The sequence below is a fragment of the Oncorhynchus mykiss genome, chromosome 12, assembly GCF_013265735.2.
Source record: "Oncorhynchus mykiss isolate Arlee chromosome 12, USDA_OmykA_1.1, whole genome shotgun sequence".
NCBI lineage: Eukaryota > Metazoa > Chordata > Actinopteri > Salmoniformes > Salmonidae > Oncorhynchus > Oncorhynchus mykiss.
Genome location: NC_048576.1, coordinates 100,393,361 through 100,419,174, shown reverse-complemented (window position 1 = coordinate 100,419,174; position 25,814 = coordinate 100,393,361). Strand labels below are relative to the sequence as shown.

The 25,814-nt window shown below is 48.1% G+C and overlaps 2 protein-coding genes across 2 annotated transcripts in view; one reads left to right on the top strand and one right to left on the bottom strand.

Moving 5' to 3' along the window:
• Positions 1 to 25,814, top strand: part of LOC110539068 (NLR family CARD domain-containing protein 3) — a 1,005,455-nt gene that overhangs the window by 415,710 nt on the left and 563,931 nt on the right. The window lies entirely within an intron of this gene.
• LOC110512779 (4-aminobutyrate aminotransferase, mitochondrial-like) overlaps positions 1 to 25,814 on the bottom strand; it is a 64,820-nt gene that overhangs the window by 2,649 nt on the left and 36,357 nt on the right. Inside the window, exons 6-14 of the mRNA XM_036939609.1 lie at positions 19,544 to 19,593; positions 18,176 to 18,256; positions 16,410 to 16,502; positions 13,398 to 13,460; positions 11,949 to 12,012; positions 4,230 to 4,378; positions 3,092 to 3,229; positions 2,089 to 2,256; positions 1,372 to 1,518 (exon numbers count right to left, since the gene is read on the bottom strand). Coding sequence (XP_036795504.1) covers positions 1,372 to 1,518; positions 2,089 to 2,256; positions 3,092 to 3,229; positions 4,230 to 4,378; positions 11,949 to 12,012; positions 13,398 to 13,460; positions 16,410 to 16,502; positions 18,176 to 18,256; positions 19,544 to 19,593 — 953 coding nt within the window. The remainder of the gene's footprint in view (positions 1 to 1,371; positions 1,519 to 2,088; positions 2,257 to 3,091; positions 3,230 to 4,229; positions 4,379 to 11,948; positions 12,013 to 13,397; positions 13,461 to 16,409; positions 16,503 to 18,175; positions 18,257 to 19,543; positions 19,594 to 25,814) is intronic.

Genomic DNA, 25,814 nt, shown 5'->3' with positions numbered 1-25,814 from the left:
AGTCTCTGGTACCTGTAGTTGGTAGAGTCTCTGGTACCTGTAGTTGGTAGAGTCTCTGGTACCTGTAGTTGGTAGAGTCTCTGGTACCTGTAGTTGGTAGAGTCTCTGTCTCTAGTACCTGTAGTTGGTATTGTCTCAGTCTCTAGTGCCTGTAGTTGGTAGAGTCTCTGTCTCTAGTACCTGTAGTTGGAAGAGTCTCTGTCTCTAGTACCTGTAGTTGGTAGAGTCTCTAGTACCTGTAGTTGGTAGAGTCTCTGGTACCTGTAGTTGGTAGAGTCTCTAGTACCTGTAGTTGGTAGAGTCTCTAGTACCTGTAGTTGGTAGAGTCTCTGTCTCTGGTACCTGTAGTTGGTAGAGTCTCTGTCTCTGGTACCTGTAGTTGGTAGAGTCTCTGTCTCTGGTACCTGTAGTTGGTAGAGTCTCTGTCTCTAGTACCTGTAGTTGGTAGAGTCTATGTCTCTAGTACCTGTAGTTGGTAGAGTCTCTGTCTCTAGTACCTGTAGTTGGTAGAGTCTCTGTCTCTAGTACCTGTAGTTGGTAGAGTCTCTGGTACCTGTAGTTGGTAGAGTCTCTAGTACCTGTAGTTGGTAGAGTCTCTAGTACCTGTAGTTGGTAGAGTCTCTAGTACCTGTAGTTGGTAGAGTCTCTAGTACCTGTAGTTGGTAGAGTCTCTGGTACCTGTAGTTGGTAGAGTCTCTGGTACCTGTAGTTGGTAGAGTCTCTTGTACATGTAGTTGGTAGAGTCTCTGTCTCTAGTACCTGTAGTTGGTAGAGTCTCTAGTACCTGTAGTTGGTAGAGTCTCTGTCTCTAGTACCTGTAGTTGGTAGAGTCTCTGGTACCTGTAGTTGGTAGAGTCTCTGGTACCTGTAGTTGGTAGAGTCTCTAGTACCTGTAGTTGGTAGAGTCTCTTGTACCTGTAGTTGGTAGAGTCTCTAGTACCTGTAGTTGGTAGAGTCTCTGGTACCTGTGGTTGGTAGAGTCTCTGGTACATGTAGTTGGTAGAGTCTCTGGTACCTGTAGTTGGTAGAGTCTCTGGTACCTGTAGTTGGTAGAGTCTCTGGTACCTGTAGTTGGTAGAGTCTCTGGTACCTGTAGTTGGTAGAGTCTCTGGTACCTGTAGTTGGTAGAGTCTCTGGTACCTGTAGTTGGTAGAGTCTCTGGTACCTGTAGTTGGTAGAGTCTCTGGTACCTGTAGTTGGTAGAGTCTCTAGTACCTGTAGTTGGTAGAGTCTCTAGTACCTGTAGTTGGTAGAGTCTCTGTCTCTAGTACCTGTAGTTGGTAGAGTCTCTGGTACATGTAGTTGGTAGAGTCTCTAGTACCTGTAGTTGGTAGAGTCTCTAGTACCTGTAGTTGGTAGAGTCTCTAGTACCTGTAGTTGGTAGAGTCCCTGTAGCAGAGTCTTTCCAGAGCGGGTCACCTCCTCCAGAAGGTTCTCTCGGCGGATCACGTTCAGAACCTCAGCCAGGAACAGGTTCTTAGACGGGTCCCCCATCCACGTGTTGAAGATACGGTAGGCCTGGGAAAGAAGACACACACAGCCACAATGAGGTAGGCCTGGGAAAGAAGACACACACAGCCACAATGAGGTAGGCCTGGGAAAGAAGACACACACAGCCACAATGAGGTAGGCCTGGGAAAGAAGACACACACAGCCACAATGAGGTAGGCCTGGGAAAGAAGACACACACAGCCACAATGAGGTAGGCCTGGGAAAGAAGACACACACAGCCACAATGAGGTAGGCCTGGGAAAGAAGACACACACATCCATAATGAGGTAGGCCTGGGAAAGAAGACACACCCAGCCACAATGAGGTAGGCCTGGGAAAGAAGACACACACAGCCACAATGAGGTAGGCCTGGGAAAGAAGACACACACAGCCACAATGAGGTAGGCCTGGGAAAGAAGACACACACAGCCACAATGAGGTAGGCCTGGGAAAGAAGACACACACAGCCACAATGAGGTAGGCCTGGGAAAGAAGACACACACAGCCATAATAAGGTTATACCTTCTACATGTAAACAAAGTGTGTGTGTGCATGTCTGTGTCCTGTGTGTGCCTTATACGCCTGTGTGTGTGTTACCTTGTCTGCCTGCAGCTCGTCTTTATGGTAAAAACCTCCAGTGAGCATCTTCTTGCTGAAGGAGACGATGTCAGCAGGGTCGTCCATCCCCCAGTGTTCATGAGCCCAGAACTTCCCCGTAGTTCCTCCCCCTGTCTGCACCTCATCCACATGGAACGCGCTGCCATGCTGAGAGAGGAGGGAGGAGGGGAAGATGTTTTGTTCCTTCCATGATGGGATGGATGGACTTTATTTCAGTGTCACCCCAGACTACCACGTGTTAGAGCTGGGGCGATATGACGATATATAACGTGTGACGATAATATGAAACGATAGAAATAGGCCTTTACATGTGGTAATTTTATATCAACTATTTATTCATAGAATTTACAGAAAATGTGCTATTTCGTGATATGTATCGTTATCGGGATATGAGATTTTGGCTAGATTTTCCAGCCCTGCCTTGTGTATGACTCTCCCTCCCTCCCCCTCCCTCCCTCCCTAGCCAACCTTGTGTATGACTCTCTCTCTCTCTCCCTCCCTCCCTCCCTCCCTCCCTCCCTCCCTCCCTCCCTCCCTCCCTAGCCAACCTTGTGTATGACTCTCCCTCCCACCCTCCCTCCCTCGCCAACCTTGTGTATGACTCTCCCTCCCTCCCTCCCTCCCTCCCTCCCTAGCCAACCTTGTGTATGACTCTCCCTCCCTCCCTCCCTCCCTGTCTCTACCCTCTCTCCCTCCCTCCCTCCCTCCCTCCCTAGCCAACCTTGTGTATGACTCTCCCTCACTCCCTCCCATTTCCAGCCCTGCCTTGTGTATGACCCTCCCTCCCTCCCTCTCTCTCCAGCCAACCTTGTGTATGACTCCCCCCCCACACTCTCCTCACTCTCTCTCCAGCCAACCTTGTGTATGACTCTCCTCCCCTTCACACTCTCTCCCCCCTCCCTCCCTCCCTCCCTCCCTCCAGACTAAATATTGTGTATGACTCTCCCCCCCTCCACACTCTCCTTCCTCCCCTCCAGCCAACCTTGCGTGCGATGTTCCGTAGCTTCTTGAAGAAGTCCGGTGTTGCGTGGTTGTCTCCTCCCTCAGCCTGGATGGGTTCTATCACTATCCCAGCCACCGGCCGGCCCTTCTGACGCCACTGAACTATCAGGTCCTCTACCTGGTACACACACACACACACACACACACACACACACACACACACACACACACACACACACACACACACACACACACACACACACAAACACACACAGTGTAGTATAATCACGTGTCTATTTCTCCATTTACAGTAATATAATCATGTGTCTATTTCTCTATTTACAGTAGTATAATCACGTGTCTATTTCTCCATTTACAGTAGTATAATCATGTGTCTATTTCTCAATTTACAGTAGTATAATCACGTGTCTATTTCTCCATTTACAGTAGTATAATCACGTGTCTATTTCTCCATTTACAGTAGTATAATCACGTGTCTATTTCTCCATTTACAGTAGTATAATCACGTGTCTATTTCTCCATTTACAGTAGTATAATCACGTGTCTATTTCTCCATTTACAGTAGTATAATCACGTGTCTATTTCTCCATCTACAGTAGTATAATCACTTGTCTATTTCTCCATCTACAGTAGTATAATCACGTGTCTATTTCTCCATTTACAGTAGTATAATCACGTGTCTATTTCTCCATTTACAGTAGTATAATCACGTGTCTATTTCTCCATTTACAGTAGTATAATCACGTGTCTATTTCTCCATTTACAGTAGTATAATCACGTGTCTATTTCTCCATTTACAGTAGTATAATCACGTGTCTATTTCCCCATTTACAGTAGTATAATCACGTGTCTATTTCCCCATTTACAGTAGTATAATCACGTGTCTATTTCCCCATTTACAGTAGTATAATCACATGTCTATTTCTCCATTTACAGTAGTATAATCACGTGTCTATTTCTCCATTTACAGTAGTATAATCATGTGTATTTCTCCATTTACAGTAGTATAATCATGTCATATTTGTTTATGGGCTGGTATTATATGCTTTTAAAATAGAACTTCCAGTTTGAATGGGAATACCGGGAAAATTGGTAGATTCTCAGGAAAATATTAAATCCTAACACACACACACACACACACACACACACACACACACCTCCTCCAGGCAGCGGGCCTCTTCCTGTGCGTTCTCCCGTGTGAACTCCTCCAGAGGGTACTTCAGTTTAGGGAAGGGAGCGATCGGCCAATCAAATGACGGCACATCCAGCTTGTGGATGGCCTTGGAGTGCGTCGTTGCCAAGCAACCTGAAAACAGATCAGACACCGTGAGTTGTTGTTTTAAAGGAGTGGGGCAGTCCTACCCTCGTTCGAGCATCCTGATCTGGCGAGCTTACATTCTGTTATGCTACCGCAAAACTAAATGAGAGCGCAGGGTGGTGGATCTTAACTCACTTAGTTAAATAAAGGTTAAATAATACAAATTAAAAAAATCAGGATAGATCAGGGCAGTCCTCAGAATGGTGGATCAGGGCAGTCCTCAGAATGGTGGATCAGGGCAGTCCTCAGAATGGTGGATCAGGGCAGTCCTCAGAATGGTGGATCAGGGCAGTCCTCAGAATGGTGGATCAGGGCAGTCCTCAGAATGGTGGATCAGGGCAGTCCTCAGAATGGTGGATCAGGGCAGTCCTCAGAATGGTGGATCAGGGCAGTCCTCAGAATGGTGGATCAGGAAGTCCTCAGAATGGTGGATCAGGAAGTCCTCAGAATGGTGGATCAGGGCAGTCCTCAGAATGGTGGATCAGGAAGTCCTCAGAATGGTGGATCAGGAAGTCCTCAGAATGGTGGATCAGGAAGTCCTCAGAATGGTGGATCAGGAAGTCCTCAGAATGGTGGATCAGGAAGTCCTCAGAATGGTGGATCAGGAAGTCCTCAGAATGGTGGATCAGGAAGTCCTCAGAATGGTGGATCAGGGAAGTTCTCAGAATGGTGGATCAGGGCAGTCCTCAGAATGGTGGATCAGGAAGTCCTCAGAATGGTGGATCAGGGCAGTCCTCAGAATGGTGGATCAGGAAGTCCTCAGAATGGTGGATCAGGAAGTCCTCAGAATGGTGGATCAGGAAGTCCTCAGAATGGTGGATCAGGAAGTCCTCAGAATGGTGGATCAGGAAGTCCTCAGAATGGTGGATCAGGAAGTCCTCAGAATGGTGGATCAGGGAAGTTCTCAGAATGGTGGATCAGGGCAGTCCTCAGAATGGTGGATCAGGGCAGTCCTCAGAATGGTGGATCAGGAAGTCCTCAGAATGGTGGATCAGGGCAGTCCTCAGAATGGTGGATCAGGAAGTCCTCAGAATGGTGGATCAGGGCAGTCCTCAGAATGGTGGATCAGGGCAGTCCTCAGAATGGTGGATCGGGCAGTCCTCAGAATGGTGGATCAGGGCAGTCCTCAGAATGGTGGATCAGGGCAGTCCTCAGAATGGTGGATCAGGGCAGTCCTCAGAATGGTGGATCAGGAAGTCCTCAGAATGGTGGATCAGGAAGTCCTCAGAATGGTGGATCAGGGCAGTCCTCAGAATGGTGGATCAGGAAGTTCTCAGAATGGTGGATCAGGAAGTCCTCAGAATGGTGGATCAGGGCAGTCCTCAGAATGGTGGATCAGGAAGTTCTCAGAATGGTGGATCAGGAAGTCCTCAGAATGGTGGATCAGGAAGTCCTCAGAATGGTGGATCAGGGCAGTCCTCAGAATGGTGGATCAGGAAGTCCTCAGAATGGTGGATCAGGAAGTCCTCAGAATGGTGGATCAGGGCAGTCCTCAGAATGGTGGATCAGGGCAGTCCTCAGAATGGTGGATCAGAAAGTCCTCAGAATGGTGGATCAGGAAGTTCTCAGAATGGTGGATCAGGAAGTCCTCAGAATGGTGGATCAGGAAGTCCTCAGAATGGTGGATCAGGAAGTCCTCAGAATGGTGGATCAGGAAGTTCTCAGAATGGTGGATCAGGAAGTTCTCAGAATGGTGGATCAGGAAGTTCTCAGAATGGTGGATCAGGAAGTTCTCAGAATGGTGGATCAGAATAGGGCAGTCCTCAGGATGGTGGATCAGAAAAGGGAAGTCTTCAGGATGGTGGATCAGGAAATTCTCAGAATGGTGGATCAGGAAGTCCTCAGGATGGTGGATCAGAAAGTTCTCAGGATGGTGGATCAGGAAGTTCTAAGAATGGTGGATCAGAAAAGGGCAGTCCTCAGGATGGTGGATAGAATAGGGCAGTCCTCAGGATGGTGGATCAGGATAGGGCAGTCCTCAGGATGGTGGATCAGAATAGGGCAGTCCTCAGGATGGTGGATCAGGATAGGGCAGTCCTCAGGATGGTGGATCAGAATATAGGGCAGTCCTCAGGATGGTGGATCAGGATAGGGCAGTCCTCAGGATGGTGGATCAGGATAGGGCAGTCCTCAGGATGGTGGATCAGGATAGGGCAGACCTCAGGATGGTGGATCAGAATAGGGCAGTCCTCAAGATGGTGGATCAGAATAGGGCAGTCCTCAGGATGGTGGATCAGGATAGGGCAGTCCTCAGGATGGTGGATCAGGATAGGGCAGTCCTCAGGATGGTGGATAGGGTAGGGTAGCAGACAGGACAGTAGGGGAACAAACAGGACAGTAGGGGACCAGACAGGACAGTAGGGGACCAGACAGGACAGTAGGGGAACAGACAGGACAGTAGGGGAACAGACAGGACAGTAGGGGAACAGACAGGACAGTAGGGGAACAGACAGGACAGTAGAGGAACAGACAGGACAGTAGGGGAACAGTGGGATTCCCCATGTATGATGGGGAATATCAGAGTTAGCAGACTTCTGGGATATCAGAGTTAGCAGACTTCTGCTTTGTCCCCATGTATGATGACAGGGATATCAGAGTTAGCAGACTACTGCTTTGTCCCCATGTATGATGACAGGGATATCAGAGTTAGCAGACTTCTGCTTTGTCCCCATGTATGATGAAAGAGATATCAGAGTTAGCAGACTACTGCTTTGTCCCCATGTATGATGACAGGGATATCAGAGTTAGCAGACTTCTGCTTTGTCCCCATGTATGATGACAGGGATATCCGAGTTAGCAGACTACTGCTTTGTCCCCATGTATGATGACAGGGATATCAGAGTTAGCAGACTTCTGCTTTGTCCCCATGTATGATGACAGGGATATCCGAGTTAGCAGACTACTGCTTTGTCCCCATGTATGATGACAGGGATATCAGAGTTAGCAGACTACTGCTTTGTCCCCATGTATGATGACAGAGATATCAGAGTTAGCAGACTACTGCTTTGTCCCCATGTATGATGACAGGGATATCAGAGTTAGCAGACTTCTGCTTTGTCCCCATGTATGATGACAGGGATATCCGAGTTAGCAGACTACTGCTTTGTCCCCATGTATGAAGACAGAAATATCAGAGTTAGCAGACTACTGCTTTGTCCCCATGTATGATGACAGAGATATCCGAGTTAGCAGCTCTTCCAGAGAGGGACGAGCCTCCACCATCTCTTGCTGCTTAGGGTTTTATCAGTGAGTTCCTTTGTGAGTTTGATATCCCGGTTCCTTCTAGCTTCTCAGTCTGGTTGAATGTGTCTGTCCTGGACAAACTGCTGCTTGTTGGCGGTAGATTCTATCTTCTTTTAGCTGTTGGGGGAAATAAAAGGCGACGTTTCTTGGTCCTTGCAGCTCTCTTGGTCTTTCGTCAAACCATTCTCCCCCCCCAGGCTTTCTGGTGACAGTTCTGCTCGGGATGAATTGCTCCGTGGCATCATGGGTGATGTCAGTGATCTAGTCATATATCTTCTCCGTATCTTCCTCAGAGAAGACTTTCTGCCAGTCAGTGGATGCTTTGTTGTATTGTCACACTTTCCTCTTGTAAGTATTGTCTCTGTATGCAGGCAGATCAAGCTTTACATGGACAGGGTTGGGGTTCGAGGTGCCCAGGTTGGCGAGTGTTGTAGAAACACCCGGAAGGTCAGTCATGATGTTTACTAGGACAGGGTTGGGGTTTGAGGTGCCCAGGTTGGCGAGTGTTGTAGAAACAGCCGGAAGGTCAGTCATGATGTTTACTAGGACAGGGTTGTGGTCCGAGGTGCCCAGGTTGGCGAGTGTTGTAGAAACAGCCGGAAGGTCAGTCATGATGTTTACTAGGACAGGGTTGTGGTTCGAGGTGCCCAGGTTGTCGAGTGTTGTAGAAACAGCCGGAAGGTCAGTCATGATGTGGTCGAGGATTTGATCTCCTCTGGTTGGAGTAACCACAATCTGTTGTAGGCCTACGCAGCTTGCAAGCTGTCAGGCCCAGCAACCAACATGAAAGTTGTTCGGCTACCCAGCCAGTCTTCATTGAAGTCTCCCACCAGCATGACAGTTGTTTGGCTACCCAGCCAGTCTTCATTGAAGTCTCCCACCAGCATGACAGTTGTTTGGCTACCCAGCCAGTCTTCATTGAAGTCTCCCACCAGCATGACAGTTGTTTTGCTACCCAGCCAGACTTCATGGTGCACATTGAAGTCTCCCACCAGCATGACAGTTGTTTTGCTACCCAGCCAGTCTTCATGGTGCACATTTAAGTCTCCCACCAGCATGACAGTTGTTTGGCTACCCAGTCAGTCTTCATTGAAGTCTCCCACCAGCATGACAGTTGTTTTGCTACCCAGTCAGTCTTCATTGAAGTCTCCCACCAGCATGACAGTTGTTTTGCTACCCAGCCAGTCTTCATTGAAGTCTCCCACCAGCATGACAGTTGCTCGGCTACCCAGCCAGTCTTCATTGAAGTCGCCCACCAGCATGACAGTTGTTTTGCTACCTAGCCAGTCTTCATTGAAGTCGCCCACCAGCATGACAGTTGCTCGGCTACCCAGCCAGTCTTCATGGTGCACATTGAAGTCGCCCACCAGCATGACAGTTGCTCGGCTACCCAGCCAGTCTTCATTGAAGTCGCCCACCAGTATGACAGTTGTTTTGCTACCCAGCCAGTCTTCATTGAAGTCGCCCACCAGCATGACAGTTGCTCGGCTACCCAGCCAGTCTTCATTGAAGTCTCCCACCAGCATGATAGTTGTTTTGCTACCCAGCCAGTCTTCATGGTGCACATTGAAGTCTCCCACCAGCATGACAGTTGTTTTGCTACCCAGCCAGACTTCATGGTGGACATTGAAGTCGCCCACCAGCATGACAGTTGTTTGGCTACCCAGCCAGACTTCATGGTGGACATTGAAGTCGCCCACCAGCATGACAGTTGTTTGGCTACCCAACCAGTCTTCATTGAAGTCTCCCACCAGCATGACAGTTGTTTGGCTACCCAGCCAGTCTTCATGGTGCACATTGAAGTCTCCCACCAGCATGACAGTTGTTTTGCTACCCAGCCAGTCTTCATGGTGCACATTGAAGTCTCCCACCAGCATGACAGTTGTTTTGCTACCCAGCCAGACTTCATTGAAGTCTCCCACCAGCATGACAGTTGTTCGGCTACCCAGCCAGTCTTCATGGTGCACATTGAAGTCTCCCACCAGCATGACAGTCGTTTTGCTACCCAGCCAGACTTCATGGTGGACATTGAAGTCGCCCACCAGCATGACAGTTGTTTTGCTACCCAGCCAGTCTTCATTGAAGTCTCCCACCAGCATGACAGTTGTTCGACTACCCAGCCAGTCTTCATTGAAGTCGCCCACCAGCATGACAGTTGTTCGACTACCCAGCCAGTCTTCATTGAAGTCGCCCACCAGCATGACAGTTGTTTTGCTACCCAGCCAGACTTCATGGTGGACATTGAAGTCGCCCACCAGCATGACAGTTGTTTTGCTACCCAGCCAGTCTTCATTGACGTCGCCCACCAGCATGACAGTTGTTCGACTACCCAGCCAGTCTTCATTGAAGTCGCCCACCAGCATGACAGTTGTTTGGCTAACCAAGCCAGTCTTCATGGTGCACATTGAAGTCTCCCACCAGCATGACAGTTGTTTTGCTACCCAGCCAGACTTCATGGTGGACATTGAAGTCGCCCACCAGCATGACAGTTGTTTTGCTACCCAGCCAGTCTTCATGGTGCACATTTAAGTCTCCCACCAGCATGACAGTTGTTTGGCTACCCAGTCAGTCTTCATTGAAGTCTCCCACCAGCATGACAGTTGTTTTGCTACCCAGTCAGTCTTCATTGAAGTCTCCCACCAGCATGACAGTTGTTTTGCTACCCAGCCAGTCTTCATTGAAGTCTCCCACCAGCATGACAGTTGCTCGGCTACCCAGCCAGTCTTCATTGAAGTCGCCCACCAGCATGACAGTTGCTCGGCTACCCAGCCAGTCTTCATGGTGCACATTGAAGTCGCCCACCAGCATGACAGTTGCTCGGCTACCCAGCCAGTCTTCATTGAAGTCGCCCACCAGCATGACAGTTGTTTTGCTACCCAGCCAGTCTTCATTGAAGTCGCCCACCAGCATGACAGTTGCTCGGCTACCCAGCCAGTCTTCATTGAAGTCTCCCACCAGCATGATAGTTGTTTTGCTACCCAGCCAGTCTTCATGGTGCACATTGAAGTCTCCCACCAGCATGACAGTTGTTTTGCTACCCAGCCAGACTTCATGGTGGACATTGAAGTCGCCCACCAGCATGACAGTTGTTTGGCTACCCAGCCAGACTTCATGGTGGACATTGAAGTCGCCCACCAGCATGACAGTTGTTTGGCTACCCAGCCAGTCTTCATTGAAGTCTCCCACCAGCATGACAGTTGTTTGGCTACCCAGCCAGTCTTCATGGTGCACATTGAAGTCTCCCACCAGCATGACAGTTGTTTTGCTACCCAGCCAGTCTTCATGGTGCACATTGAAGTCTCCCACCAGCATGACAGTTGTTTTGCTACCCAGCCAGACTTCATTGAAGTCTCCCACCAGCATGACAGTTGTTCGGCTACCCAGCCAGTCTTCATGGTGCACATTGAAGTCTCCCACCAGCATGACAGTTGTTTTGCTACCCAGCCAGACTTCATGGTGGACATTGAAGTCGCCCACCAGCATGACAGTTGTTTTGCTACCCAGCCAGTCTTCATTGAAGTCTCCCACCAGCATGACAGTTGTTCGACTACCCAGCCAGTCTTCATTGAAGTCGCCCACCAGCATGACAGTTGTTCGACTACCCAGCCAGTCTTCATTGAAGTCGCCCACCAGCATGACAGTTGTTTTGCTACCCAGCCAGACTTCATGGTGGACATTGAAGTCGCCCACCAGCATGACAGTTGTTTTGCTACCCAGCCAGTCTTCATTGAAGTCGCCCACCAGCATGACAGTTGTTCGACTACCCAGCCAGTCTTCATTGAAGTCGCCCACCAGCATGACAGTTGTTTGGCTACCCAGCCAGTCTTCATGGTGCACATTGAAGTCTCCCACCAGCATGACAGTTGTTTTGCTACCCAGCCAGACTTCATGGTGGACATTGAAGTCGCCCACCAGCATGACAGTTGTTTTGCTACCCAGCCAGTCTTCATTGAAGTCGCCCACCAGCATGACAGTTGTTTTGCTACCCAGCCAGTCTTCATTGAAGTCGCCCACCAGCATGACAGTTGTTTTGCTACCCAGCCAGTCTTCATTAAAGTTGCCCGCCAGCATGACAGAATGTGCACCAAACTCTGTCATTTTGGATTTCAGTGTCTAGGTCTGTAAAACAGCTCCTACGAGCAGCTTCTGGGAGTGTAAGGTGACTAGAAGCCATGTCTTTTAGGTCTTTGTGTGTCTCACGGTGGATGGCGATTTCTTCCAACCAATACACTGCAAAGCCACCTCCTGATGAGGCAGGTCTGTTATGTTACTTTCATTCAACAATAAGATGTGTAAGATATTTAACCTTACTGACCCATTGTTCTGCCATGAAATCCACCCATAAATGACAGGATGCTTAAGTCTGGACAGCCAGGACTCTGAGAGAGAACAAGGGAGAGAGGAGAGGGGGGAGAGAGAACAAGGGAGAGAAGAGAGGGGGGAGAGAGGAGAGGGGGGAGAGAAGAGGGGGGAGAGAGGAGAGGGAAGAGGAGAGGGGGGAGAGAACAAGAGAGAGAGGAGAGGGGGGAGAGAACAATAGAGAGATGAGAGGGGGAGAGAGAACAAGGGAGAGAGGAGAGGGGGGAGAGAACAAGGGAGAGAGGAGAGGGGGGAGAGAACAAGGGAGAGAGGAGAGGGGGGAGAGAGAACAAGGGAGAGAGGAGAGGGGGGAGAGAGAACAAGGGAGAGAGGAGAGAGAACAAGGGAGAGAGGAGAGGGGGGAGAGAGAACAAGGGAGAGAGGAGAGGGGGAGAGAGAACAAGGGAGAGAGGAGAGGGGGAGAGAGAACAAGGGAGAGAGGAGAGGGGGAGAGAGAACAAGGGAGAGAGGAGAGGGGGGAGAGAGAACAAGGGAGAGAGGAGAGAGAACAAGGGAGAGAGGAGAGGGGGGAGAGAGAACAAGGGAGAGAGGAGAGGGGGAGAGAACAAGGGAGAGAGGAGAGGGGGAGAGAACAAGGGAGAGAGGAGAGGGGAGAGAACAAGGGAGAGAGGAGAGGGGGGAGAGAACAAGGGAGAGAGGAGAGGGGGGAGGAGAGGAGGGAGAGAGGAGAGGGGGGAGAGAACAAGAGAGAGAGGAGAGGGGGGAGAGAACAAGAGAGAGAGGAGAGGTGGGAGGAGAGGGGGGAGAGAGGAGAGAGAACAAGAGAGAGAGGAGAGGGGGAGAGAGAACAAGGGAGAGAGGACGGAGGAGAGAGAGAATGAGGGAGGACAGAGAGAACAAGGGAGTGGAGGGGGAGAGAGCGAGAGACAGAGAGAGAGAGAGAGGAGAGAACAAGAGAGAGAGGAGAGGGGGGAGAGTGTTTTTAGTGTGGCTAAAGAATAGTCAAGAGGAACGTGATGATGAACACCGGTCATAGCCTGCTCTGATTCTCCACATCTTAACACACAGACACACACAGACACGCACACACACACACACACAGACACGCACACACACACAGACACGCACACACACACAGACACACACACGCACACACAGACACGCACACACAGACACGCACACACACACCAGATTATACTGCTCAGTTTATACACTGCCCCTCAGCCCCTCCATTCCCCAATACATGTGTAAATTTCTTCCTGGATTATACTGATATTACAATGTTTATTCTACTGAGACATTTCCTTTATGTTCCTATTCGTATCTTTTAAAAGTTCTTATTGTTGTTGCATTGTCCAGAAGGAACCTCCCAGTCAGCATTTGATTGGACGACGTGCACCATGTGTATCCCGTACATACCAGGAAGAAAACAGATTTCACCCACCTGGTTGATCATACAGGAGCTCATGTCTTCATCAGAGGGGATGTTGTGGCCTCTCTCCTTATTCTGAGACAGGCAGACAGGCAGACAGACAGACAGACAGACAGACGATATACTATGTTTCAATTGTGTCCAGTTGTATACAGTACATTTTGTAAATATATTGACTATATAACGTGGATTGTCTCAGCTGAACATGGTAGAGTTTCATCTATATTGTATATATATTCTGCTTATATTGAGTAGATATTGTGTATATCAATATAGACACTGAGTGAACAAAACATTAAGAACACCTTCCTAATATTGAGTTGCACCTCCTTTTGCCCTCAGAAAAGTGTCAATTTGTCGGGGCATTGGACTCTACAAGGTGTCGAAAGTGTTCCACAGGGATGGATTCTGGCCCATGTTGACTCCAAAGCTTCCCACAGTTGTGTCCAGTTGGCTGGATGTCCATTGGGTGGTGGACCATTCTTGGTACACACAGGAAACTGTGGAGTGTGAAAAACCCAGCAGCGTTGCAGTTCTTGACACTCAAACTGGTGTGCCTGACACCTACTACCATACCCCGTTCAAAGACACTTGAATATTTTGTCTTGCCCTCTGAATAGCACACATAGACAACCCATGTCTCAGTTGTCTCAAGGCTTAAACATCTTTAACCAGGTCTCCTCCCCTTCATCTTTAACCAGGTCTCCTCCCCTTCATCTACAGTGAAGTGGATTTAACAAAGTGACATCAATAAGGGATCATATCTTTCACCTGGATTCACCTCAGTCTATGTCATGTATATCATGTATAACACCTGGTCAGTCTATGTCATGTTTAACACCTGGTCAGTCTATATCATGTATAACACCTGGTCAGTCTATGTCATGTTTAACACCTGGTCAGTCTATATCATGTATAACACCTGGTCAGTCTATGTCATGTTTAACACCTGGTCAGTTTATGTCATGTATAACACCTGGTCAGTCTATGTCATCTATATCATGTATAACACCTGGTCAGTTCATGTCATGTATAACAGTCTATGTCATCAATATCATGTATAACACCTGGTCAGTCTATGTCATGTATAACACCTGGTCAGTCTATGTCATGTATAACACCTGGTCAGTCTATGTCATGTATAACACCTGGTCAGTCTATGTCATGTTTAACACCTGGTCAGTCTATGTCATGTATAACACCTGGTCAGTCTATGTCATGTATAACACCTGGTCAGTCTATGTCATGTATATCATGTATAACACCTGGTCAGTCTATGTCATGTATAACACCTGGTCAGTCTATGTCATGTATATCATGTATAACACCTGGTCAGTCTATGTCATGTTTAACACCTGGTCAGTCTATATCATGTATAACAGCTGGTCAGTCTATGTCATTTATATCATGTATAACACCTGGTCAGTTCATGTCATGTTTAACACCTGGTCAGTCTATGTCATGTATAACACCTGGTCAGTCTATGTCATGTATAACACCTGGTCAGTCTATGTCATGTATAACACCTGGTCAGTCTATGTCATGTATAACACCTGGTCAGTCTATGTCATGTTTAACACCTGGTCAGTCTATGTCATGTATAACACCTGGTCAGTCTATGTCATGTATAACACCTGGTCAGTCTATGTCATGTATATCATGTATAACACCTGGTCAGTCTATGTCATGTATAACACCTGGTCAGTCTATGTCATGTATATCATGTATAACACCTGGTCAGTCTATGTCATGTTTAACACCTGGCCAGTCTATATCATGTATAACAGCTGGTCAGTCTATGTCATGTATAACACCTGGTCAGTCTATGTCATCTATATCATGTATAACACCTGGTCAGTCTATGTCATGTTTAACACCTGGTCAGTCTATGTCACGTATAACACCTGGTCAGTCTATGTCATGTATGTCTATGTCATGTAACCTGGTCAGGTTATGTCATCTATATCATGTATAACACCTGGTCAGTCTATGTCATGTTTAACACCCGGTCAGTCTATGTCATCTATATCATGTATAACACCTGGTCAGTCTATGTCATGTATAACACCTGGTCAGTCTATGTCATGTTTAACACCTGGTCAGTCTATGTCATCTATACCATGTATAACACCTGGTCAGTCTATGTCATGTTTAACACCCGGTCAGTCTGTCATGTATAACACCTGGTCAGTCTATGTCATGTTTAACACCTGGTCAGTCTATATCATGTATAACACCTGGTCAGTCTATATCATGTATAACACCTGGTCAGTCTATGTCATGTATAACACCTGGTCAGTCTATGTCATGTATAACACCTGGTAAGTCTATGTCATGTATATCATGTATAACACCTGGTCAGTCTATGTCATGTTTAACACCTGGTCAGTCTATATCATGTATAACACCTGGCCAGTCTATGTCATGTTTAACACCTGGTCAGTCTATGTCATGTATAACACCTGGTCAGTCTATGTCATCTATATCATGTATAACACCTGGTCAGTCTATGTCATGTTTAACACCTGGTCAGTCTATGTCATGTATAACACCTGGTCAGTCTATGTCATGTATAACACCTGGTCAGTCTATGTCAAGTATAACACCTGGTCAGTCTATGTCATCTATATCATGTATAACACCTGGTCAGTCTATGTCATCTATATCATGTATAACACCTGGTCAGTCTATGTCATGTTTAACACCTGGTCAGTCTATGTCATGTTTAACACCTGGTCAGTCTATGTCATGTATAACACCTGGTCAGTCTATGTCATGTTTAACACCTGGTCAGTCTATGTCATGTTTAACACCTGGTCAGTCTATGTCATGTATAACACCTGGTCAGTCTATGTCATGTATAACACCTGGTCAGTCTATGTCATGTATAACACCTGGTCAGTCTATGTCATGTTTAAACACTTTGTGACATCGGCTGATATAAAAAAAAAAGAGCTTTAGAAATATATTTGATTGAAAGAGTAGGTGTTCTTAATGTTTTGTAGACTCAGTGTGTGTACTCACTCTGTACCAGATGAACATGGCTTTATATGCATTCTCATTGGAGCAGGATCCACAGGCCATGGTCTGAACACGGCTCATACCACTAGGAGCAACCTGGACAGAGGAGAGGGGAAGTGGGGAGGAGAGAGAAGGAGCATTGTGGATGGTATCCAATCAGAAGGATTGCACCATCCACAAAATAGAGGAAGTCAGTCTACAGTAGTGGGGTCCAGCTAGAATCACATCACTAGTTAGTGTCTGGTCTATTTAAATGGGGGAAGTCAGTCTACAGTAGTGGGGTCCAGCTAGAATCCATCACTAGTTAGTGTCTGGTCTATTTAAATGGAGGAAGTCAGTCTACAGTAGTGGGGTCCAGCTGGAATCACATCACTAGTTAGTGTCTGGTCTATTTAAATAGAGGAAGTCAGTCTACAGTAGTGGGGTCCAGCTGGAATCACATCACTAGTTAGTGTCTGGTCTATTTAAATGGGGGAAGTCAGTCTACAGTAGTGGGGTCCAGCTAGAATCCATCACTAGTTAGTGTCTGGTCTATTTAAATGGGAGGAAGTCAGTCTACAGTAGTGGGGTCCAGCTAGAATCCATCACTAGTTAGTTTCTGGTCTATTTAAATAGAGGAAGTCAGTCTACAGTAGTGGGGTCCAGCTGGAATCACATCACTAGTTAGTGTCTGGTCTATTTAAATGGGGGAAGTCAGTCTACAGTAGTGGGGTCCAGCTAGAATCCATCACTAGTTAGTTTCTGGTCTATTTAAATAGAGGAAGTCAGTCTACAGTAGTGGGGTCCAGCTAGAATCCATCACTAGTTAGTTTATGGTCTATTTAAATAGAGGAAGTCAGTCTACAGTAGTGGGGTCCAGCTAGAATCCATCACTAGTTAGTTTCTGGTCTATTTAAATAGAGGAAGTCAGTCTACAGTAGTGGGGTCCAGCTAGAATCCATCACTAGTTAGTTTCTGGTCTATTTAAATAGAGGAAGTCAGTCTACAGTAGTGGGGTCCAGCTAGAATCAATCACTAGTTAGTTTCTGGTCTATTTAAATAGAGGAAGTCAGTCTACAGTAGTGGGGTCCAGCTGGAATCACATCACTAGTTAGTGTCTGGTCTATTTAAATAGAGGAAGTCAGTCTACAGTAGTGGGGTCCAGCTAGAATCCATCACTAGTTAGTTTCTGGTCTATTTAAATAGAGGAAGTCAGTCTACAGTAGTGGGGTCCAGCTAGAATCAATCACTAGTTAGTTTCTGGTCTATTTAAATAGAGGAAGTCAGTCTACAGTAGTGGGGTCCAGCTGGAATCACATCACTAGTTAGTGTCTGGTCTATTTAAATGGGAGGAAGTCAGTCTACAGTAGTGGGGTCCAGCTGGAATCCATCACTAGTTAGTTTCTGGTCTATTTAAATGGGGTCCAGCTAGAATCCATCACTAGTTAGTTTCTGGTCTATTTAAATGGGGTCCAGCTGGAATCCATCACTAGTTAGTTTCTGGTCTATTTAAATGGGGTCCAGCTAGTATCCATCACTAGTTAGTTTCTGGTCTATTTAAATGGGGTCAAGCTAGTATCCATCACTAGTTAGTTTCTGGTCTATTTAAATGGGGTCCAGCTAGTATCCATCACTAGTTAGTTTCTGGTCTATTTAAATGGGGTCCAGCTAGTATCCATCACTAGTTAGTTTCTGGTCTTTCACTAAAGGATCCAGTGTATTCAACGTGTGTGTTGTGTTTTGTGTTGTGTGTGTTGTGTGTTGTGTGTGTGTGTGTGTGTGTCACTCACTGAGAGAAGGCTTTCTGCCAGCTTTTCCGGAAAGTTCTCGGGTGGCATGATCCCAAGAGCTGGCCTGTTCACAAACGCACTCTGAGAGGAGAAAGAGGTAAACATGGGGAACTCAGCAGGACTGTCAGATAAACCTGAGGAGAGATGTTCAACTCCAATGTCTTCTGATTGGTTTCCAATACCAGTTAGTGCTGAGAGATTCCATTTTGTTTGTCTCTGTGAGCTCATAGAGAGCAGCAAAGGTATCTCTACCTGAAAATACATGGTCTGAGTGATTGATAGTTGGTATTCAGCAGTCATAAAGCCTTATTTACTGTGAAGGACTACTGAAATAGTGGTTTTGTCAGACAGCAGAGGCAACAGCTCTATAGTGATGAGATGATGACTTGGAATGAAACAATAAAGTCATCAAATTAAACTAATGTAACATACACAACAACTGAAATATTTTATTAAAGTAAAGTGATAAGCAGTAATGAACAGTCACTAGCATCATCGGATATTTCTTAAAAATATATTCTGTGTTACAGCATTTTACCCACATAAGGCATTTACTCCCTCCCTCCCTCCCTCCCTCCCTCCCTCCCTCCCTCTCCCTCCCCCCTACATCCCTCCCTCCCTCGCTCTCCCTCTCTCTCCCCCCTACCTCTCTCGCTCTCCCTCGCTCCCTCCCTCTCCCTCCCTCCCTCCCTCCCTCGCTCTCCCTCTCTCCCCCTCGCTCTCCCTTTCTCCCCCTACCTCCCTCCCTCTCTCCCCCTACGTCCCTCCCTCCCTCTCCTCCTACCTCCCTCCCTCCCTCTCCTCCTACCTCCCTCCACGTCCCTCCCTCCCTCCCTCTCTCCCTCCCTCCCTCTCCCTCTCTCTCTCTCTCCCTCCCTCCCTCTCTACCTCTCTCTCTCTCCCTCCCTCCCTCCCTCTCTCTCCCTCCCTCCCCCTACCTCCCTCCCTACCTCTCTCCCTACCTCTCTCCCTACCTCTCTCCCTCCCTCCCTACATCCCTCCCCCTCGCTCTCCCTTTCTCCCCCTACCTCCCTCCCTACCTCTCTCCCTCCCTCCCTCCCTACCTCTCTCCCTACCTCCCTACATCCCTCCCTCCCTCCCTCGCTCTCCCTCTCTCCCCCTACCTCCCTCCCTACCTCTCTCCCCCCCTCCCTCCCTCTCTATCTCCCTCCCTCCCTACATCCCTCCCTCCCTCCCTCGCTCTCCCTCTCTCCCCCTCGCTCTCCCTTTCTCCCCCTACCTCCCTCCCTACCTCTCTCCCTCCCTCTCCCCCTACCTCCCTCCCTCCCTCTCTCCCTCCCTCCCTCCCTCCCTCCCCTCCCCCCCTCCCCCCTCCCTACCTCCCTCCCTCCCTCCCTCCCTCCCTACCATATTGTTGGGGTTGGACATCACTTTAATGAGTGAGGGATGGTTGTATCCTGAAAGAGAAAATAAAGAGAAATATTACAATTCCTGTCACCACTTCATTATAACTAAACCATTTTAACCCAATGGAGTCAAATACAAGCTATAACCTAACCAACTAGTGTAGAAGACTGATTCCCACTGATGTAGCATATGAAACACTACAGTGTTTGACTGTACCATCAGCCTTATATAAAGACCTGCATAGCAGTTCCAGTTACCACCACTAGGGGCCAGTACGAGAAGAGAGAACCCCTCAGACAGCAGGGCACGAATCCACAAAGAGTCTCAGAGTAGAAGTGCTGATCTAGGATCTGTCTATCTCAGGGCTCTCCAACTCTGTTCCTGGAGTGATACCCTCCTGAAACCTCTCCAGGAACAGATACCCTCCTGAAACCTCTACAGGAACAGATACCCTCCTGAAACCTCTACAGGAACAGATACCCTCCTGAAACCTCTCCAGGAACAGATACCCTCCTGAAACCTCTACAGGAACAGATACCCTCCTGAAACCTCTACAGGAACAGATACCCTCCTGAAACCTCTCCAGGAACAGATACCCTCCTGAAACCTCTCCAGGAACAGATACCCTCCTGAAACCTCTACAGGAACAGATACCCTCCTGAAACCTCTCCAGGAACAGATACCCTCCTGAAACCTCTACAGGAACAGATACCCTCCTGAAACCTACAGGAACAGATACCCTCCTGAAAACTCTCCAGGAACTGATACCCTCCTGAAACCTCTACAGGAACAGATACCCTCCTGAAACCTCTACAGGAACAGATACCCTCCTGAAACCTCTCCAGGAACAGATACCCTCCTGAAACCTCTACAGGAACAGATACCCTCCTGAAAAACTCTACAGGAACAGATACCCTCCTGAAACCTCTCCAGGAACAGATACCCTCCTGAAACCTACAGGAACAGATACCCTCCTGAAACCTCTCCAGGAACAGATACCCTCCTGAAACCTCTACAGGAACAGATACCCTCCTGAAACCTCTCCAGGAACAGATACCCTCCTGAAACCTCTACAGGAACAGATACCCTCCTGAAACCTCTACAGGAACAGATACCCTCCTGAAACCTCTACAGGAACAGATACCCTCCTGAAACCTCTACAGGAACAGATACCCTCCTGAAACCTCTCCAGGAACAGATACCCTCCTGAAACCTCTACAGGAACAGATACCCTCCTGAAACCTACAGGAACAGATACCCTCCTGAAACCTCTACAGGAACAGATACCCTCCTGAAACCTCTACAGGAACAGATACCCTCCTGAAACCTATACAGGAACAGATACCCTCCTGAAACCTCTACAGGAACAGATACCCTCCTGAAACCTCTACAGGAACAGCTACCCTCCTGAAACCTCTACAGGAACAGATACCCTCCTGAAACCTCTACAGGAACAGATACCCTCCTGAAACCTCTCCAGGAACAGATACCCTCCTGAAACCTACAGGAACAGATACCCTCCTGAAACCTCTACAGGAACAGATACCCTCCTGAAACCTCTACAGGAACAGATACCCTCCTGAAACCTCTCCAGGAACAGATACCCTCCTGAAACCTACAGGAACAGATACCCTCCTGAAACCTCTCCAGGAACAGATACCCTCCTGAAACCTCTACAGGAACAGATACCCTCCTGAAACCTCTACAGGAACAGATACCCTCCTGAAACCTCTACAGGAACAGATACCCTCCTGAAACCTCTACAGGAACAGATACCCTCCTGAAACCTCTACAGGAACAGATACCCTCCTGAAACCTACAGGAACAGATACCCTCCTGAAACCTCTACAGGAACAGATACCCTCCTGAAACCTATACAGGAACAGATACCCTCCTGAAACATATACAGGAACAGATACCCTCCTGAAACCTCTACAGGAACAGATACCCTCCTGAAACCTCTCCAGGAACAGATACCCTCCTGAAACCTCTACAGGAACAGATACCCTCCTGAAACCTCTCCAGGAACAGATACCCTCCTGAAACCTCTACAGGAACAGATACCCTCCTGAAACCTATCCAGGAACAGATACCCTCCTGAAAACCTCTACAGGAACAGATACCCTCCTGAAACCTCTCCAGGAACAGATACCCTCCTGAAACCTCTACAGGAACAGATACCCTCCTGAAACCTCTACAGGAACAGATACCCTCCTGAAACCTCTACAGGAACAGATACCCTCCTGAAACCTCTCCAGGAACAGATACCCTCCTGAAACCTCTCCAGGAACAGATACCCTCCTGAAACCTCTACAGGAACAGATACCCTCCTGAAACCTCTCCAGGAACAGATACCCTCCTGAAACCTCTACAGGAACAGATACCCTCCTGAAACCTACAGGAACAGATACCCTCCTGAAAACTCTCCAGGAACTGATACCCTCCTGAAACCTCTACAGGAACAGATACCCTCCTGAAACCTCTACAGGAACAGATACCCTCCTGAAACCTCTCCAGGAACAGATACCCTCCTGAAACCTCTACAGGAACAGATACCCTCCTGAAAAACTCTACAGGAACAGATACCCTCCTGAAACCTCTCCAGGAACAGATACCCTCCTGAAACCTACAGGAACAGATACCCTCCTGAAACCTCTCCAGGAACAGATACCCTCCTGAAACCTCTACAGGAACAGATACCCTCCTGAAACCTCTCCAGGAACAGATACCCTCCTGAAACCTCTACAGGAACAGATACCCTCCTGAAACCTCTACAGGAACAGATACCCTCCTGAAACCTCTACAGGAACAGATACCCTCCTGAAACCTCTACAGGAACAGATACCCTCCTGAAACCTCTCCAGGAACAGATACCCTCCTGAAACCTCTACAGGAACAGATACCCTCCTGAAACCTACAGGAACAGATACCCTCCTGAAACCTCTACAGGAACAGATACCCTCCTGAAACCTCTACAGGAACAGATACCCTCCTGAAACCTATACAGGAACAGATACCCTCCTGAAACCTCTACAGGAACAGATACCCTCCTGAAACCTCTACAGGAACAGCTACCCTCCTGAAACCTCTACAGGAACAGATACCCTCCTGAAACCTCTACAGGAACAGATACCCTCCTGAAACCTCTCCAGGAACAGATACCCTCCTGAAACCTACAGGAACAGATACCCTCCTGAAACCTCTACAGGAACAGATACCCTCCTGAAACCTCTACAGGAACAGATACCCTCCTGAAACCTCTCCAGGAACAGATACCCTCCTGAAACCTACAGGAACAGATACCCTCCTGAAACCTCTCCAGGAACAGATACCCTCCTGAAACCTCTACAGGAACAGATACCCTCCTGAAACCTCTACAGGAACAGATACCATCCTGAAACCTCTACAGGAACAGATACCCTCCTGAAACCTCTACAGGAACAGATACCCTCCTGAAACCTCTACAGGAACAGATACCCTCCTGAAACCTACAGGAACAGATACCCTCCTGAAACCTCTACAGGAACAGATACCCTCCTGAAACCTATACAGGAACAGATACCCTCCTGAAACATATACAGGAACAGATACCCTCCTGAAACCTCTACAGGAACAGATACCCTCCTGAAACCTCTCCAGGAACAGATACCCTCCTGAAACCTCTACAGGAACAGATACCCTCCTGAAACCTCTCCAGGAACAGATACCCTCCTGAAACCTCTACAGGAACAGATACCCTCCTGAAACCTATCCAGGAACAGATACCCTCCTGAAAACCTCTACAGGAACAGATACCCTCCTGAAACCTCTCCAGGAACAGATACCCTCCTGAAACCTCTACAGGAACAGATACCCTCCTGAAACCTCTACAGGAACAGATACCCTCCTGAAACCTCTCCAGGAACAGATACCCTCCTGAAACCTATCCAGGAACAGATACCCTCCTGAAACCTACAGGAACAGATACCCTCCTGAAACCTCTACAGGAACAGATACCCTCCTGAAACCTATCCAGGAACAGATACCCTCCTGAAACCTACAGGAACAGATACCCTCCTGAAACCTCTCCAGGAACAGATACCCTCCTGAAACCTCTCCAGGAACAGATACCCTCCTGAAACCTCTCCAGGAACAGATACCCTCCTGAAACCTATCCAGGAACAGATACCCTCCTGAAACCTCTACAGGAACAGATACCCTCCTGAAACCTCTACAGGAACAGATACCCTCCTGAAACCTATCCAGGAACAGATACCCTCCTGAAACCTCTCCAGGAACAGATACCCTCCTGAAACCTCTCCAGGAACAGATACCCTCCTGAAACCTCTCCAGGAACAGATACCCTCCTGAAACCTCTCCAGGAACAGATACCCTCCTGAAACCTCTACAGGAACAGATACCCTCCTGAAACCTCTACAGGAACAGATACCCTCCTGAAACCTCTACAGGAACAGATACCCTCCTGAAACCTCTCCAGGAACAGATACCCTCCTGAAACCTACAGGAACAGATACCCTCCTGAAACCTCTACAGGAACAGCTACCCTCCTGAAACCTCTACAGGAACAGATACCCTCCTGAAAACCTCTCCAGGAACAGATACCCTCCTGAAACCTACAGGAACAGATACCCTCCTGAAACCTCTACAGGAACAGCTACCCTCCTGAAATCTCTCCAGGAACAGATACCCTCCTGAAACCTCTCCAGGAACAGATACCCTCCTGAAACCTACAGGAACAGATACCCTCCTGAAACCTCTACAGGAACAGCTACCCTCCTGAAACCTCTACAGGAACAGATACCCTCCTGAAATCTCTCCAGGAACAGATACCCTCCTGAAACCTCTCCAGGAACAGATACCCTCCTGAAACCTCTACAGGAACAGCTACCCTCCTGAAACCTCTACAGGAACAGATACCCTCCTGAAACCTCTCCAGGAACAGATACCCTCCTGAAACCTCTACAGGAACAGCTACCCTCCTGAAACCTCTACAGGAACAGCTACCCTCCTGAAACCTCTACAGGAACAGATACCCTCCTGAAAACTCTCCAGGAACAGATACCCTCCTGAAACCTCTACAGGAACAGATACCCTCCTGAAACCTACAGGAACAGATACCCTCCTGAAACCTCTACAGGAACAGATACCCTCCTGAAACCTCTACAGGAACAGATACCCTCCTGAAACCTCTACAGGAACAGATACCCTCCTGAAACCTCTACAGGAACAGATACCCTCCTGAAACCTCTCCAGGAACTGATACCCTCCTGAAACCTACAGGAACAGATACCCTCCTGAAACCTCTCCAGGAACAGATACCCTCCTGAAACCTCTACAGGAACAGATACCCTCCTGAAACCTCTCCAGGAACAGATACCCTCCTGAAACCTCTACAGGAACAGATACCCTCCTGAAACCTACAGGAACAGATACCCTCCTGAAACCTCTACAGGAACAGATACCCTCCTGAAACCTCTACAGGAACAGATACCCTCCTGAAACCTCTACAGGAACTGATTCCCTCCTGAAACCTCTCCAGGAACAGATACCCTCCTGAAACCTCTACAGGAACAGATACCCTCCTGAAACCTCTCCAGGAACAGATACCCTCCTGAAACCTCTACAGGAACAGATACCCTCCTGAAACCTCTACAGGAACAGATACCCTCCTGAAACCTCTCCAGGAACAGATACCCTCCTGAAACCTCTCCAGGAACAGATACCCTCCTGAAACCTCTCCAGGAACATATACCCTCCTGAAACCTCTACAGGAACAGATACCCTCCTGAAACCTCTACAGGAACAGATACCCTCCTGAAACCTCTACAGGAACAGATACCCTCCTGAAACCTATACAGGAACAGATACCCTCCTGAAACCTCTACAGGAACAGATACCCTCCTGAAACCTCTACAGGAACAGATACCCTCCTGAAACCTCTACAGGAACAGATACCCTCCTGAAACCTATACAGGAACAGATACCCTCCTGAAACCTCTACAGGAACAGATACCCTCCTGAAACCTCTACAGGAACAGATACCCTCCTGAAACCTCTACAGGAACAGATACCCTCCTGAAACCTCTACAGGAACAGATACCCTCCTGAAACCTCTACAGGAACAGATACCCTCCTGAAACCTCTCCAGGAACAGATACCCTCCTGAAACCTCTCCAGGAACAGATACCCTCCTGAAACCTCTCCAGGAACAGATACCCTCCTGAAACCTCTCCAGGAACAGATACCCTCCTGAAACCTCTCCAGGAACAGA